Genomic DNA, 16049 nt, shown 5'->3' with positions numbered 1-16049 from the left:
TTTCCATGTTTGCTTTATGCTTTCTTTAAACCTTGCAATGCCTACTTCCTTGTGTGATTACGTTTGGAGGTGATTCACTGGATTCACTGGACTTTAAAATATTTACCTCATCCAACCAAACTACTCAATATGAACATGATCTGTAATACATTCAGTGACCTGGCTTGGGTGGACAGACTCCTATGGCTATAGTTATCAGACCAAGGCCAAGTTGTAATTAGATGTGCCAAGACTGTCTTTATTATTTCCATCAGTCAAGGGCATCTAAAGTTGTTCTACTGCAGTGGTTGTCAAACTTTCTCTGTCAGGCCCTCCTTTGAATGAAGAAAAATTTCCAAGTAAAAAACAACTTCCAATTCAACTTTGTAAACTATTTTTTGTGACATTTTGTCACTAGATTGCTCCATCAGACTGTGATTTTTCAAAAATAGATAAAAATAAAATGTGCAATCACCTTTTTACAACAATAACAATAAGTTCGATTTGTGCAAAGAAAAGACAACAAATACAGATTTTTGGCAACAACAATTAACAACAATTAAAGCGTTTTCCACTGCACATCTTTTCAAAACTACAACAATAAAGTCCAACCTGTGCAAAAGAACAAGTGCAGGTACTTGCCAAGAAATATTTAGTCTCTTCATTTGTGAGGGTTCAAGTCACTGAATCACAGTGTTATTGGATGCAACGAACTTGTTGTCCACTGCAGATCTTTTCAAAACAATAACAAATCAAAGTAAATGTGTGCTAAAAACACAAAAACAAGTTGTGAGCGCTCAGGTCACTGTATCACTGCACTCAAAATAATAACAAAGAAGGTTCAATACGTGCAACAAAAAAGTGCAGGAATCTACGTTACCATCGTCCAACTTTGTCTGAAGCGTCTCCTGTGTTTTGTTTGTTTGAGGACCGGAACTTTGAAGCCTTGAATCCCGCTTTACAGGCGTCGCCATATCGTGGAAGTACGGTGGCCGGGAGGTGCAAAACAAAACGATGGACGGCGGTCAACGGTCTTTAGCCCGTTTTGTGGCGAACATATGAGCCGATTAACGCGGTACATTCCCTTTCCGGTTGAAAAAGTTACTTGTAAATTTGTCTCGGCGTTTGTAAAAGTGTTTCACGTCTTGTAAATTTGTTTTCTCAAATGTAAATTTGTCTCAGGACTTGTAAATGTGTTATGGCAATGTAATTTTGTTTTCTGATTTGTAAAAATGTTTTCTAAAATGTAAATTTGTCTCCAGCTTTGTAAAAGTGTTTCTTGTATTGTAAAATTGTTTTGCACCTCCCGGCCACTGTATGGAAGGAAACAACTTACACATGGTACGTTCAGTACAGCCACAGGCTGCATGCAGTAAACTGCAAGCTAATGTTGGCTAGCTCTCTAACCTCTATGGGAAATTCCACTAGTAAGCTAATAGGCTAGCGGCCAAGAAAGCAGCCGGACGAAAGTCGGAACAAGCACTTAAATTCGGCCTTGTAAATCTAATATAAGTGAATGTTCAGCAGCTGAATTGCATATTTCTCGCCTGAAATTCCCTCATTAACAGCTTTTGGTGGACTGCTCAGGAGAAATAAGTCAAAATTTACATAGCTTTCTGAAACGCCTCTGTTCATACAACGGTAAACGCATTGCATTGTGGGACACAGTAGGTGAAGTAGACTGGTCCCATGCATGCTGCAGATTTTGCTTTTGTTTGCAAACTGTATAAGACAGACTACATTTTGGCCTATTCAATACAAACTGCCAGTACAGTATACCATTTCCAATACAGCCATAGTCTTTTGTTGTGTTAAAGCATTGACCTCTTCTGTGACTTCACAGATGATGTCACAGTTTGTTGGATTAGTGACCTCACAGATGATGTCACCAATTCTCATACGGAAGATTGTAAATAGACTTTGAAAAGATAAAACCCACTGAGTTGGTGTCAACCTGGCTCCCTTAGATGGGGTGATGCAGCGGGTGTCCCTCACCAACAGAGGCCTCGAGTTGAGCCGCTGAGTTTCTGCAGGGTGTTCCCCCCGCTGTCAGATTCAGTCGGCGTGCAATATCAGGTATAGAGGAAGCCCCAGCTTGACTCGTTTTCGTTGCGCTGCCTCTGTTGGTGTGCGTCATCCCATCTTCGTATTTACATTTCAAATATGAATTTATATCTGGACTCAGGGCTTGGTTTGTGTACCGCCACTTTGAAGCCTTGAGTCCCGCTTTACAGGCGTTGCCATATTATTTTCTTGGCCCTCGCCATCTTGGTTTTTAAGCACCAGAAGTGACGCTTGTTCCACAAAGAATGGCTTCACTTTACAGTCTCAGAAGTTATGTCCACTTCCTCATGAGCTGCCGCCAGAATCCAGTTAGCTTATTTTAATATAGAGATTAGAGACAGGGGGAAACAGCTAACCTGGCTCTGTCCAAAGTATGTCCATACCTACCACTGGGTCACATAGGCCCGGTATTGGTATTTTTTCTGAGGTATATATGATAATAATTTCCTGAAAATCATTTTACTTTGCTGTGGCAAAGATATTGTAACACAGAGATCACAGATTTGCTCGACTGAGCACCGTCAGTACTTGTGGGTGGTTGGGTGGTAAAGTCGATAATCTTGTTACTACAAAACCCTACTCAACACAATGCTTACTTGATTATGTCAACATCTTAAGGAAACAGGACAGGCAGCTGAATCCATGCAAAATGTGATACAGAATTTTACTACAGGCCATGGCTGCCTGGTTATGACATACGATCACGAATTCTACATTTGGGATGTTACTAACAGAAATAACATTATGTTGTTAAACACACAACACCTTGATCAAATGGCTGTTTAGGTCACCTGGTCTGCGCTGGTGATCAGATGACAACTGTAGGCACATGTTTGTGATTGAATATATGTGTTGAGCATTTCTATATTCCTCTTTTATGACCGCTGTCAGGTGTAGAGAGTCTGGACCAGAGGAAATGTGACACACAAGAGGGGGGCTGTTTCCAAACAAGGATCCAGAGGCTTAGGTGGAGTGTTCAGCTGTTTTGTCGAGTTCTAAATTCACTCAACACATCCTCACATTGCCTTGGTTCCTTTAACTTTACTCTATTTTTAGCCTATGTGCACCATCGATAGGGTGCTACACACATAAAAGCCCACATTTCAAGGTCTGTCGGCTGTCCTCACAGCAGGGCATCATTTGGAGCCTTTTCCTAGACACCTTTAAAACAATATAACATGTTCCGTTGGGGACAAAAAAGCAAAGTCTTTATCCTATCCCACTCAAATGTCCAAGAAAACTATTGAAAGCGTTATCGATAATCAACGGGCTACTGGAGATCTGTAAAGTGAGAATGGTTTGCTTCTGAGGGCCACCATTCCCTTCTCGGTGACGACAAGTTGTTTTTTGTGCCCCAGCAGGATTGCAGAGATTATCCTGTCAAGTTTCACTGGACTTAAGAGTGCTCAGCAGCACATGGAGCTGTCTATCAAACTGAGGCGAACACAATGCTGGGTAGTGCTGGCTTTGTTCTGTCTATCTGTCTGGATGAGGGAACCCCACAAATTTCAACGTTGCTGTTGTAATGCAAACAAAGCCCAACAGGAGCTTGTGTAGGAGGAGCAAGAGGAAGGCGCACCGTCATTTCCCTGCTGTGCAGAATTGATATGTACATATTATCACTGCAGTGTTACCTTTAATGTTTTCTGTGTTTTTTAGTCTGATGTCCTCCAGAAAGCTCAGCCTTCATGGGTAGCCACCCTATCACTTACTCTGATGTCAGCAAATGACCTCACATGGGAACACCGACGGGGTGTTATTGAGAGAGGATATGTGTGTCACAATATTGTTTAATGTCTCGTGACCTTTTAACTGCGGCAGTGGTGGAAACTCCCTGTGAAGATCCATAGACTTTGATCTCTCTAACCTCAGGTTCAGCACACTGACAGCTATGGGTCAGAGCACATGACTTCACTACATAGATAGATGGTTAGACTGACACTATATTCATCCCCTGAGGAAAATTCAGGTATCCAGTAGCTCACACAGTCAATTGACGAACAATAAAAGTCACAAAAGTCAGTGAGAGTCAGCCAGTGCACTACATCAGCCTTATAATGCACCAAATGCTCCATTTCTGTCTTGCACTGGTCATTTTGGAGAGGGAGATCTTTGATCTCTGTGCAGGCAACCTGATCGTGGATCTTACTGTGTGTAAAACAACATATTCATTTACAGACAGCACACACCATGTACTCACCTACATCATCATGCACCATGAGGCAACTCAGCTCTCACTTACTGAGATGCTTTAAAGTAATTTACAGCGAGCTTGCCTCTCACTCATTCATGCACACAGAAAACCATCAAACACACTAAGCCTATTGTATACATTTTGATTGTTTTTCATAGTTCCACTGATGCTGGACATGAGTTGTCTCACACCATTAAAGCCAAAGCTATCTTTGCCCTCATACTGACAGAAGGCTATTTTGGAAGTTAGTATGTGGGGAGAGATATGTCAGCTGTTCAGCACTATGCTCCATCAAAGCAAGAAAAAAGAGAAAGCGCTATAGGCTGTCTGCTTTGGGGACTGGGACGCAGCTTGTAAACCTGGGCATGCTCTCCTTTGGCTAAACGTTTGTTGTTAATCTTAAAGGCTTTGTGAGAAACAAGACAGGGCTCGGACAGATGTGTTGCCATGGAGGATGTTTTATTCAGCTCTTTTTTCAGGTGAAGGTGTTTTGTTTTTTGCCATCATTGCGACAAGAGGGCATGCAAGGATTTATTCTTTCTAGAAAAACACCCGAATTGAAGGTGGGTGCATTGCTGCATGTGATCTGATACATTCTTGTGTTTTTTGTGATAGTTTTTCTTGTCATTATTTCTTTGCATACCTTGATGGAACTGAAGAAAATCACTATTGAATGCGGTGTTGAATTGAATATGATTAATCATGTACTGCACAGTTATATTAAGATAAGTTTCAAGGTTTTTTTTTCATTTATGTATGTTTTTCATTGGATTTATTCATTTCACATGCCAACTTGGAGATGCTCTCATTGGACTCATCGTAATTTATTAGATCCCAGAGGAAATCTAGATAATGGCTCAGTGTAGTTGTGTGACGCATTATGAAAGGTCAATCTAACTAGTAGGTCATAATTTTCCTCTTGGAGTATTTCAAAAAACTTAATTTTATGTCAACCTCCAAAAAGAGTTTCATGATCTCAAATATCGTATCAATCAGAAGTGAACTGGCAGTTCCTATTTGGCCTCTCGTTTGTTTTTTTTTTAAAGCTTCCCCTTCTTCTCAGTTTAGTGCATGCAGTCTGAGGGAGGCGGCATCACAGCTGAGTCTATAATGGTGGTGCTGAGCTCAGCCAAGTGAGGTGACAGAGATTACTCTGCTCTTTATTACTGAGGAGGACTGGAATGCCGCCACACGGATCAACCACATGGGAGTGATGCCATGTGTATCCAATGCAATAGAATACGATGTTGCCATGCTGGAAGTGGTGGTTTACAACATCATTAGCATGAGAGGAATTTGTTTTATATGTTTATATGTAGTTTTGTCCAAAACCAACAGCAGCTACCATTTTTACCTGAGAGAAGCTGAATGGCAGATACTGTGAACAAGGAGTGCATGTCTCGGTAGAAGCTGGTGGTTTTATGGCTGAATGTCTTTTATGAAAATTATAAAACAGATTATTAGTTATTTTCTGAGCTGGTCCATAACCTGATATATATTTCACTATCATGTTGTAGTTGTAGCCCCTCTGTGATAGTTGTTGTAAAAAGCATACAAGATTGCCCAGTCACACTGAGAGAAGAGCAGGAGGGATGGGAGACAATAAACCTGGAGGAATAGTAGCTGCTGCAAGTAAGTTTTCACACATAGTTGTAAATTTCAGCGTGGTTTATGCAAAGCACATGAGCTTGTAAATCTGTAATGCTCTGCCTGTGTGTGTGCCAGAGAACCGTCTGCACGTGGTGAAGGGCTTGGAGGATGTGGAGGTGTCTGAGTGTGAAAGCTGCTCCTTTGAGGTGACACTCAACCTGGCCTATATCAAGGGTATATGGGCCAGAGATGGGATGCAGCTTAAGTCCAAGCCCAACTGCCGCATCAGCACGCATGGAAAGAAACACTCCCTCATACTGAACAGGGTGGCTTTGGGAGATGCAGGACTGTTCTCTTTTCAGGCCAACGACATTCAGACCTCAGGCAGACTGAGTGTCAGAGGTAAGGTGGTACAATAGACTGATGCTACCATGGCCACTGTACTTAAGTCTGCATCTGTTTGGGACCATCAGAAAGGACATGTTAGGTCTAATCCAGGTGAAAGCCAAGACCTGACCAAGACCAGAACATTCAAATGATGGGATAAAGTAATTAAAATGTGACTGCACTCTTGTCTTACTACACCAGGTAACAGACTAATTCACTTGATGGAGAAAATGAATAAAATAAATTATGTTTCTTTTTCCAAAAAGATTTTCTAATTCATACAATTATGAGTAAATAAGTAATAAGATGTTTTTTAAAATAAAGAGAAAGGACTAATATACATTATACAGTCTTACTCTAAGCAATAGAAAAACAAATAACACTTAAATGTTTTTTAGTCATGTTAGGACTGTAGGATGGTTACGTAGGTTTCTCAGTTAGTCAATCAACCCACCACCACCATTACAGACTACATTTTGTCCCGGCATTCATGGTCCCTGCAGGATGAATCCTTGTGACTTTTATGATCCTCCGACTTTCCCTCCAGCCTCACCAGCTGGTTGACATTTTTGGTTTGTATAGAAATATCTCATTGGACGGATTCCTTGAAAAGAAATTTTGGTCCCCAGAGAATGTCCCGTAATAACTTTAATCCCCTGACCTTTCACCTAGAGCAATCATCAGGTCAAAATTTTAATTTGATCCATATATTGGCTCATGAACCTGCAAAAACTAATGACATTTCCAACAGGCTCAGCTGTAATGTTAGCATGCTAATACACTAAACTAAGAAAGTAAACATGGTAAATGTTATACCTTTATGCTTATATGCTAATATGTTGTCAACATCCAGATATTAGCATTATCATTGCACAGTAAGCATGTTATCATTCTGATGTAAGCATTTTGCTCAAAGCACTGCTGTACCAAAGTACAGTCTTACAGATCTGTTAGCATGTAGACTGTAAAGTCTTTTTAGCACTTTCAGTAGTCTTAAATACCTCCATTAGCGCCACATTACCTTTATGAATGAACAAACAATACTCAAACATTTGTCAAAGTGTTGTCAAAAAGTCATTACAGAGCTATCAAAGAGCAATCTGACAAGCAGATTCCATAAAATTCAGTTTGGATGCTTTAGCTGAGTTTAAAGTCATAGTTTGGTTATCGTCTGACAGCGAGGGACATCTACATAGACAAGGAGCTGGAGGATGTTGACACGGTGGAGCGTCAACCTGTTAACTTCCTCTGTGAAGTCAACCAGATGGATGTGGATGGTCGATGGTACAGAGATGACTGCCGAATTCGACCTGGGGACAACATCAAGATCAGACACCAGGGTAAGAGACGAACCACACAGTTTTTTTTACAGCTAAAGCTTAAGGGTCCTTAATGCTTGCTTCATTGTAGACTTAACTTTGCCAAGATGTTTTATTTGAGTGGTCATAGTGGTTGCACTGGGCTGTTCCTAGGTATAAAAACTTAGAAAAGAAAATATTAAACCTGCTTAAATTCAGTACATTTTGCTTTGATCTGATTGCAGGTAAAACCCACACCCTGCTCTTCAACTCAGTCAGGCCAGAACATGCTGGAGAGATCAGATTCACTGCAGAGCGTGTCTCATCCTATGCAACTCTCACTGTAAAAGGTGAGCCACCAGACTGTTTATGCCACCATTTAACATGAATTTATGGAGGAAATATGTCTGACTCCATTTGGTCACATAAGGTTTACAGCCTGCTCCTCCCTTCTTCAGAGCTCCCAGTCCAAATAGTACGTCCTCTGAGGGTCAAGGTAGCCATGTATCACCACCGGGGTCTGCTTGAGTGCCAGGTGTCACGGCCTAATGCGCAGGTCAAGTGGTACAAGAACAGGAAGGAGCTCCTTCCCAGTAAGAAGTACCAACTAATCAGCCAAGACATCTACAGGCAGCTGACCATTGACGACGTCTGCTCTTCAGATGAGGACACATACACCTGTGATGCAGGAGATGACAAAACCTCTTGTCAGCTTCTGGTGGAGGGTGAGATGGCTGCTGGCACTGTAATCATATCAGTCACCATGTTTTGCATTCTTGTACCCACACACACTGCATCATGAATAATGTTTATGTGCACATGTGTTTCAAACTATAAAATCAAGAGTGTCTTTTTGTGATGTTATAAGCCAGGACTGTCAGTGGTGGTAATCTGTTTCATGGCTGTACATGCAGAGCAGGCTATCACTGTAGTGCGGGGGATGAAGTCAGTGGAGGTGATGGAGCCAAAGCCAGCGCTGTTCCAAGTGGAGACCAGCCTGAAATCAGGAAGGCCCCCACGGTGGACCCTGAACGGTGAGGTGCTGGAGCCCTGCGCAGAAGTGAACATCAACAGGGAGGGCACCCTCCACAGCCTCTGTTTCACCTCCACAGAAAGCTCCATGTCTGGCCCCGTTCTCTTTGTAACTGGCAAGAGTCGCTCCACTGCTCAGCTTACCGTCAATGGTGAGTCGCCTAAACCTCGTCTGAGTGTGGAGGAGAGCAATTTTAAAGTCAGCAGAAACTAAATGCAATGCAGTTTGGACTTTGTTATTGTGGTAGAATTTTACTTTAAGTGTCCCTATTTAAGATATATGAGCAGTATACACACACTTCATAAATGGTTTATAACACACTACAATGTAGTTGCATGTAGCTATAAGCTATAATGTGCAATTTTTATCAACAACTACAACTAAGCATATTTTATGTTATTACAACTCAGTTTTATCATATTGTCATTCATTATCTGTTTAAACATCTGTCCAGATAGAGACATAGATTTTTAGGGGTATCTCATTAAGCGGCTTTACATCTCTCTCCCTAGAACGACCTCTTCAGGTCGCCCACCACTTGGACGACATTGAGGCGAAGGAGAACAGCTCTGTGACTCTGAGCTGTGAGTTCACCCCCTCTCCCAGGGTGGTGCGGTGGTTTAAAGGTCGTACGGCTCTGAAGACCTCAAACAAGTACAGCATGAAGACAGGAGGGAAGCGTGCAGAGCTGACCATTCATGGTTTGGTAGGGATGGATGCAGGACAGTATCGCTGCATGGCTGGGGGTTCACAGAGCACAGCACATGTTAAGGTCAAAGGTAGGTTAAACATGGTTTGGGGGAAATTGTATATTCACTATTTTTATTAATGATAATAATAAAGAATTTCCCCTTTTCATTGTAGTCAAAACGCTAAAGTTGGTTAAACACCTCGAGCCAGTGGAAATTGAGGAGGATGGCATTGCCACATTCTCATGTGAGCTCAACTATGTGGTTGCCAATGTGGAGTGGATCTTCAACAATGTTCGCCTCTATTCCACCGCCATCAACAGGATCCAGCACATGGGAACTATGCACAGCCTCACAATCAAGAAGCTGCGGCCACAGGAGAGCAGGGTCATCTTCAAAGCAGGCCTTCTCTCTGAAACAACCATCTTAAAGGTCAAAGGTCAGCTAGGGGAATGACTGAAGTGTATGATTAGGAGTTTTTCTGATAATAAAACGTGTTCATTTCTGAGAAACATGCACACATAAATGATGTTCTCTACTCCAGAGCGCCCGGCCGTGTTCCTGAGGTCACTGGAGGATGCAGTAGGAGAAGAACAGGGCCAAGTCTGCCTTCAGTGTGAAATATCGAAAGAGACAGTGACTCCTGTTTGGAGGAAAGATGGTATAGTTCTCACCGCTGATGATAAACATGAGCTACTCCAGTTTGGGAAGTCCATGGCACTGATCGTCCATTCCCTGAGCAAGGACGATGCTGGGGAGTACACCTGTGATCTGGGCACTAGCCAGACCAAGGCTAAAGTTACTGTGCATGGTGAGTAGAAAGAAAAAAAGTTGTTGGCTATTTGAGAAGATCTCCACGCCTTCAAAATCAAGTGTGTCTACGTTTTGATAACAGTGCCACCAAATTATTGATAATAGGAGAATAGGGATTAATAATAATAGAAATTAATAGGACCCTTGATGCATTTTCAACAGTTGGATGTCATTCCATCACAAAGATGTTTAATAACTTTATGTGGAGTTAATTGTTTGTATCACTGTATTGTAGTGTTAGGTCTGGTGCACAGATGGTACAGTTTGATGTAAATTTGTTATTTATTATTTATTATATTTATCTACAGACTTGCACATCACCATTGTTCAGCGTATAAAGACAACATCTGTCTTGGAAGGCGAAAGCTGCACTTTTGATTGTCACGTCTCCCATGATCTCGATGATGAGCCATTCTGGAGCATCAATGGCCAGTTGGTGGTGACCAATAGCCGTATCCAGGTTATCAACAATGGCCGCAAGTATAAGCTGACCATTAGAGATGCTATACTGACTGACGCTGGAGATGTGGTCTTCTCGATTAAAGACCTCAGCTGTAGGACCATGCTCTTTGTTAAAGGTGAGTACCTGACTGTCTCAGATACAGTGATCAGCGCAGTTTTACCTGTGTTTGTGTATGTTGGGATACATACACAAACAGAAAAGGCCTAAACGTGAGTGACGGTTTTCCCCTCCTTTAGAGAAGCCAGTGCACATCTTCAGGGACCTGATGAATGTTAAGGCAGTGCCAGGCGAGGACGCAGAGCTGAGCTGTGAGATCACCAAACCAGAGGTCACCCTCCGTTGGCTGAAAAATGGCCATTTGATCAGGCAGAGCCCTAAGTATGAGATGAGTGTGGAAAAGAACCTGGCGCGATTGATAATCAAGAATACCACCATCAGAGACTCTGGAGAGTACTGTTGTGAGGCTGAAGGCGTTGTCTCGCGTGCTAAGCTGGAGATCAGAGGTGAGGGCTTGATGATGACTATTAACAATACAGTGCAGGGTTCTTTACTGTGGAGTTGTGCAAATCAGTTTTGTTCCCCTGTCTTGCAATGTGGTTCGACAACAACAGCATTAATTAACTTCATTGTTCATTTCAGAACTCCAGCACACATTTGCGAGGGAGTTAAGGGATACGCAAGCGGAGGAAAAGGGTAAAGTGACCCTGGAGTGTGAGACCAGGCGGCCTGCCAAGCGGGTGACCTGGTTGAAGGGCATGGTGGAGCTGAGGTCTGGTAGGAAGTATGTCATCAGACAGAAGGGTACGGTGCTATCCCTGACTATCACCTCTCTGGAGACGTCGGACGCAGATATTTACATATGTGATGTTGGTACTATGCAGAGTCGGGCACAGCTGACTGTGCAAGGTGAGACCATAGTGAAGGGAGCAAAAGGCATTGCATCACTTATACTCAAACAATAGGCTTGTCACTGTCCATTAAAACCTTGATTTCCAGGGCCCCAACCATTGAATTGATATGTAATAGTTACTAACAGAATTACAATATGTTATTAAACAGATACTGCATGTCAGTAGAATAGTTGTTGGGCCAAGATCATTTAGTGTAATGCTCAGTAGAAGCCTACTGTATATGAAGTTTATGGGATTTTTGAATTTTTCTTGTTATTGTCGTTGTTGAATGTTCCTATCAGGTCAAAAGGTGTTGATCCTGGATGAATTAGAGGATGTTGAGTGTCTAGAAGGCGACACGGTCACATTCAGGTGTCGAATTTGTCCCAGTGACTATACTGGAGTCAAGTGGTATCTGGACGAGACTCTGCTGTACACCAATGAGCTCAATGAGATCCAGATGGTGCCTGGAGGCTACCACACCCTCACATTTAGGCAGCTTGCCCGCAAAGACACTGGAACTATCTCATTTGCAGCAGGGGGCAAACGATCGTACGCCTCATTGTTGGTTAGAGGTGAGGCTTTAATCTGCGTTTTATTGTTTTTTCATGTCAAATTTCATTTGGGATTGATTTAGTTTCATCTTTTCATGTTACCAGAGAAACGTCCCAATGAAAAAAGGTTTCCACACACTTAAATCTATGCAGTAAATCACTTTAATAGCTAAGTGTTTGGTCTATCAGACCTTCAGAGCATACATGAAACAACAATGGACAGGCAGATAGAAATAACCTATCCCTTTCCAACTATTGACAGCATGCAGAACTGACTATTGGGTAAGCCTTATTTCAAAGCTCTGGGATGAGCACTGCTGACAAGAAGGGATTTATTCCTATCTGTCTCTTTTTGATAGAGGGCAGTGATGAGGCTGCCATTGCATATTTCAATCCACATACTCCAGAAAGACACACATTTCTGATCATGTTCAAGAGGAAACTGAAGGTCAGGATTTATACTATTGTGGAGATTAACAAAATAATTCAACTCATTGCTTGGCCATTTAAGGATTTTGTTAATGTTGGAGACATAACTACTTCCCATTTATAGATTAGCATATTCCAGAGCAAAAGTGGAACTCATCAATGTACCTTTGCATTGAAGATAGAAATCTCTGATGAATGAGAAATAGTTCAAGACTAAGGCAGCCACCTCTCAAATAAATGGAGCGGGTGGAAGTGCTTCCTCGGTGTGGTCTGTTAATGCTGTTAATAATCTGATAACACTTGAGGGCCTCCAGAAATATATTATAGGTATATATATAAATATATATTAGGTACCTCTTTTAGTGTTGATATTTTGGATATTGTGGAATCCTTCATATATGAGGGAAGCTTCTGAACATATGGCTTGACGAAACGATCAGCATAGTTAGATAATGTTTCTAATAGACAGTCTTTGCTGGCTACAATAGGTCGGCCTTTTGTGGATTTTGAGCAGCATATAGAATACAGCAGCTACAGGGTGTTTGCAATTCAGAAAATCATATTCATTCCTAGAGATCTAGTTCAGCTCAAGAGTTAAGGCTGTGACATCTGAGATCTTTTTTTGGAAATCAAAGGTGAGGTTAGTCTTCATTTTTCTGTAGAAATGTCTTTAGGCCTCCTCTTTGCGGTCTGACATGTCCTGAATGACTATAGCACCCCCCCTTGTCAGCAGGCTTGATGATGATCTGAATCTTTACAGAGTTCTTGTATGGCCAAATATTCATCTTGGCTGAGTTTAGAGAGGAACGGAGGTAGTTTGTCCTTTAGTAAGTCAAAGATTTCTTGCTCAGCTATTCTGCAAAAATTTTGAATAGATGGATTTGAAGTATAAGGCATTAAAGTGCTGGGCTTAAATGCAGGTTTATCAGACCTTTGAATATCAAAGTTTGCCAAACATATGTTTTAGTTTGACCTTTCTAAAGAAACAGAATAAATCTGTCTTCAAAAAGTTTGTTTTACATGTAGGGACAAAGCTTAGGCCTTTGGTGATGACAGAAAGTTGATGGGAAGTGAGTACTTTATCTGAGAGGTAATTCTGGACTGCTGGCAGATGAAGGGCTTGTTCCTGGAATCCAGATTTCTTCTTATCCCTCCTTGTTTTCTTCCATGCCGTTGGGAGTCGTTAGGGAAATCACTGTCAGCTGTGGTGGTGTCTGAATGGTTTGACAGGTGGCTTTTGCTGGATGGATGTTGCGAATCTTCTTCTTTGATCCACTGGCCTTTTTCACTTGTAGTAGTTCGATAGTGGTGTTCATAACATTAACAATGGCTCTGCCCCACTAAGCTGTGACAGTGAGCCAGCATGCACAAGACCAGCACCCTAAAACTAAATGGAATTCAGCCATCACTCATTTGATCATCTACACCAGTGATTTTCCTACTGTGACAAAGCAAAATGTCCTCTGTGAAGAAGGCCCATTTATTATTATATTTGTATTGTATTTTTGTTGCCATCAGGCCATCTTCATATGACTTGAGTGTTTGTTTAATAGAGTCAGTGACGTAATTGAAATCATTTCAAAGCTTCTCTCTCATAAGTGCTTCATGATTTGCAATATCTTTTTGTGCGTCCTCTTTTGTCGTGAGATGTCTTCAATGATCAGAAGCATGTGTTCCATGGAACATTTATTCAATATTTCGCAACACATCTTAGCAAAGTCCTCATTTTGTTTTCCAGTGGTAGGGGCTTTTTGGATGTGGAGTTCCTGTGGGAGGGGTTTGTTGCGCCAGTAATCACGTTTAGATGTGTCTCTTTCTTTTTGAGCTGGATAAGCTCCCTCTTCATCTCTTTAAGTGGAAGATGATTGATTTGGCTTCATCTTTTCATGTTACCAGAGAGGCGTCCCACCATCACTAAAGCAATGGAAGACTGCGAGGCTATTGAAGGAGGCGGTTTAGTTTTGTCTTGTGTGACCTCCAAGCCATGTCACATCCTGTGGTACAAAGATGGCTGCCTGATGTGGAACTCCTCAAGATATTTTGCCAGTCGTTCTGGCTGTGAGGCTCGGCTGTCGATTCGGGAGGTCTGCAGCAGCGATGCTGGAGTGTATGAGTGCAGCGCTGGATCTGTTATATCCAGGGCTGTTGTAACTGTCAAAGGTATGAATAGCATTTTACTGGACTGTTATTGCAGGACCGTTATTGCTTACTTTTGCCTGTCAGAAGCATGTGACTGATTATATAGGATTACACAGGTAAAGTGTGTAAAAACATTAGCTTCCTTGCTTATTGTTGAAAATGTTTCCTCTGTGTTGTCTTTTTTTAGCCATCCCAGCAGAATTCACTCAGCTTCTAATGACTGTGGAAGCCAAAGAGGGGGAGACCGTGACCCTGACCTGTGAATACTCTCTGCCTGTGGTCCAGTTCCACTGGAGGAAAGGATTTGAGAGTATTAGGGCTGGAGACAAGTATGTGATGAAACAAAGGAAGACAATCATTTCCCTAACCATCAAAGCCGTGAAGCCTGAGGACTCAGGAGACTATACCTGTCAGTGTAGAGATCACCACACTACAGCAAGCCTCCGAGTACATGGTATGTCATTAAGCTTTCCTTACTTTCATGTGCATTTTACCATACCTAATTATATGAAATACTTAACATTAAGTAATTTTTCTCTTCTGTTATCTTACCAGATTTTAGGAGTTTATGGTTTTAACAAACCACACTTCCACAGGAGTGTATCTGAAAGTCAATCCAGCATTTTCTGTGACTGTGATGTCCCAGTTAGCCACTTATCACTATATTTTGGATGCCCGATTTTCTTCTCAGTTCTGTATATATCATGACACAGCCGTGTTATGTAACTGTATGTATTCAAAAATATCACCTCTTGTTTTCCAGCTATTCCCATTACATTCATACAACATTTGAAGAACATGCAAGCAGAGGAGGGAAACAATATCCTATTGCGCTGTGAGCTGTCTAAATCTGGAATTCCAGTACGATGGACAAAAGATCATGAGCTGTTGAAGAATGGGGTGAAGTATCAGATAAGGAAAAGGGAGACCACCCTGGAGCTTCTGATATGGAAGTCTGTGCCTGAGGACGGTGGGATCTACACCTGTGAATGTGCTGATCAGATGACATCTGCCAATGTCAAAATCACTGGTAGGACATCATTTACCAGTAGGCTGATGGCTTTTAGTGATAGGCTTTTTTGACCGCTAAAGTTTATAATGATAAATATTTTATCATCAATAATTATTTATCTCAATTTACGGTCACCTCCAGCTCTCCCAGTCACCTTCAAGCAGAAGCTGAGGAATGTGGTGATGGAGGAGGGCAATACTGCCACGTTACGCTGTGAGCTGTCCAAACCTGGTCACACTGTGGAGTGGAGGAAGAATGGGAACGAACTCATCAGGAACGGAGAGAAATATCACATGCGACAGAGAGACATGCTGATTGAACTGAGGATCTTTGATGTAACACCTGAGGACAGCAACATCTACACATGCATCTGTGGAAACATAGAGACCACCGCGACTCTGACTGTTAATGGTAAGTGTTTAATATTACCAGCGTTTCATTGTGTTCTCATATTTATTCTGTTTCAGTTGTAGGGGCATATTCATAAAAGACAGAATCAGATCAGAACACGATGT

The 16049-nt window shown here is 41.9% G+C and overlaps 1 protein-coding gene across 1 annotated transcript in view; it reads left to right on the top strand.

Moving 5' to 3' along the window:
- Positions 1 to 5829: 5829 nt before the first annotated feature.
- Positions 5830 to 16049, top strand: part of obscna (obscurin, cytoskeletal calmodulin and titin-interacting RhoGEF a) — a 40147-nt gene continuing 29927 nt past the window's right edge. Inside the window, 17 exon segments of the mRNA XM_070832194.1 lie at positions 5830 to 5869; positions 5963 to 6229; positions 7393 to 7554; positions 7758 to 7862; positions 7971 to 8237; positions 8427 to 8696; positions 9058 to 9324; positions 9410 to 9673; positions 9779 to 10045; positions 10356 to 10625; positions 10747 to 11013; positions 11150 to 11416; positions 11703 to 11975; positions 14280 to 14543; positions 14710 to 14976; positions 15286 to 15552; positions 15676 to 15945. Of these exon segments, the coding sequence (XP_070688295.1) occupies positions 5830 to 5869; positions 5963 to 6229; positions 7393 to 7554; positions 7758 to 7862; positions 7971 to 8237; positions 8427 to 8696; positions 9058 to 9324; positions 9410 to 9673; positions 9779 to 10045; positions 10356 to 10625; positions 10747 to 11013; positions 11150 to 11416; positions 11703 to 11975; positions 14280 to 14543; positions 14710 to 14976; positions 15286 to 15552; positions 15676 to 15945 (4054 nt within the window).

Source organism: Pempheris klunzingeri, chromosome 6 (genome assembly GCF_042242105.1).
Source record: "Pempheris klunzingeri isolate RE-2024b chromosome 6, fPemKlu1.hap1, whole genome shotgun sequence".
Taxonomy (NCBI): domain Eukaryota; kingdom Metazoa; phylum Chordata; class Actinopteri; order Acropomatiformes; family Pempheridae; genus Pempheris; species Pempheris klunzingeri.
The sequence above is the reverse complement of the archived record's forward strand: the minus strand, read 5'-3'. Positions and strand labels throughout refer to the sequence as shown.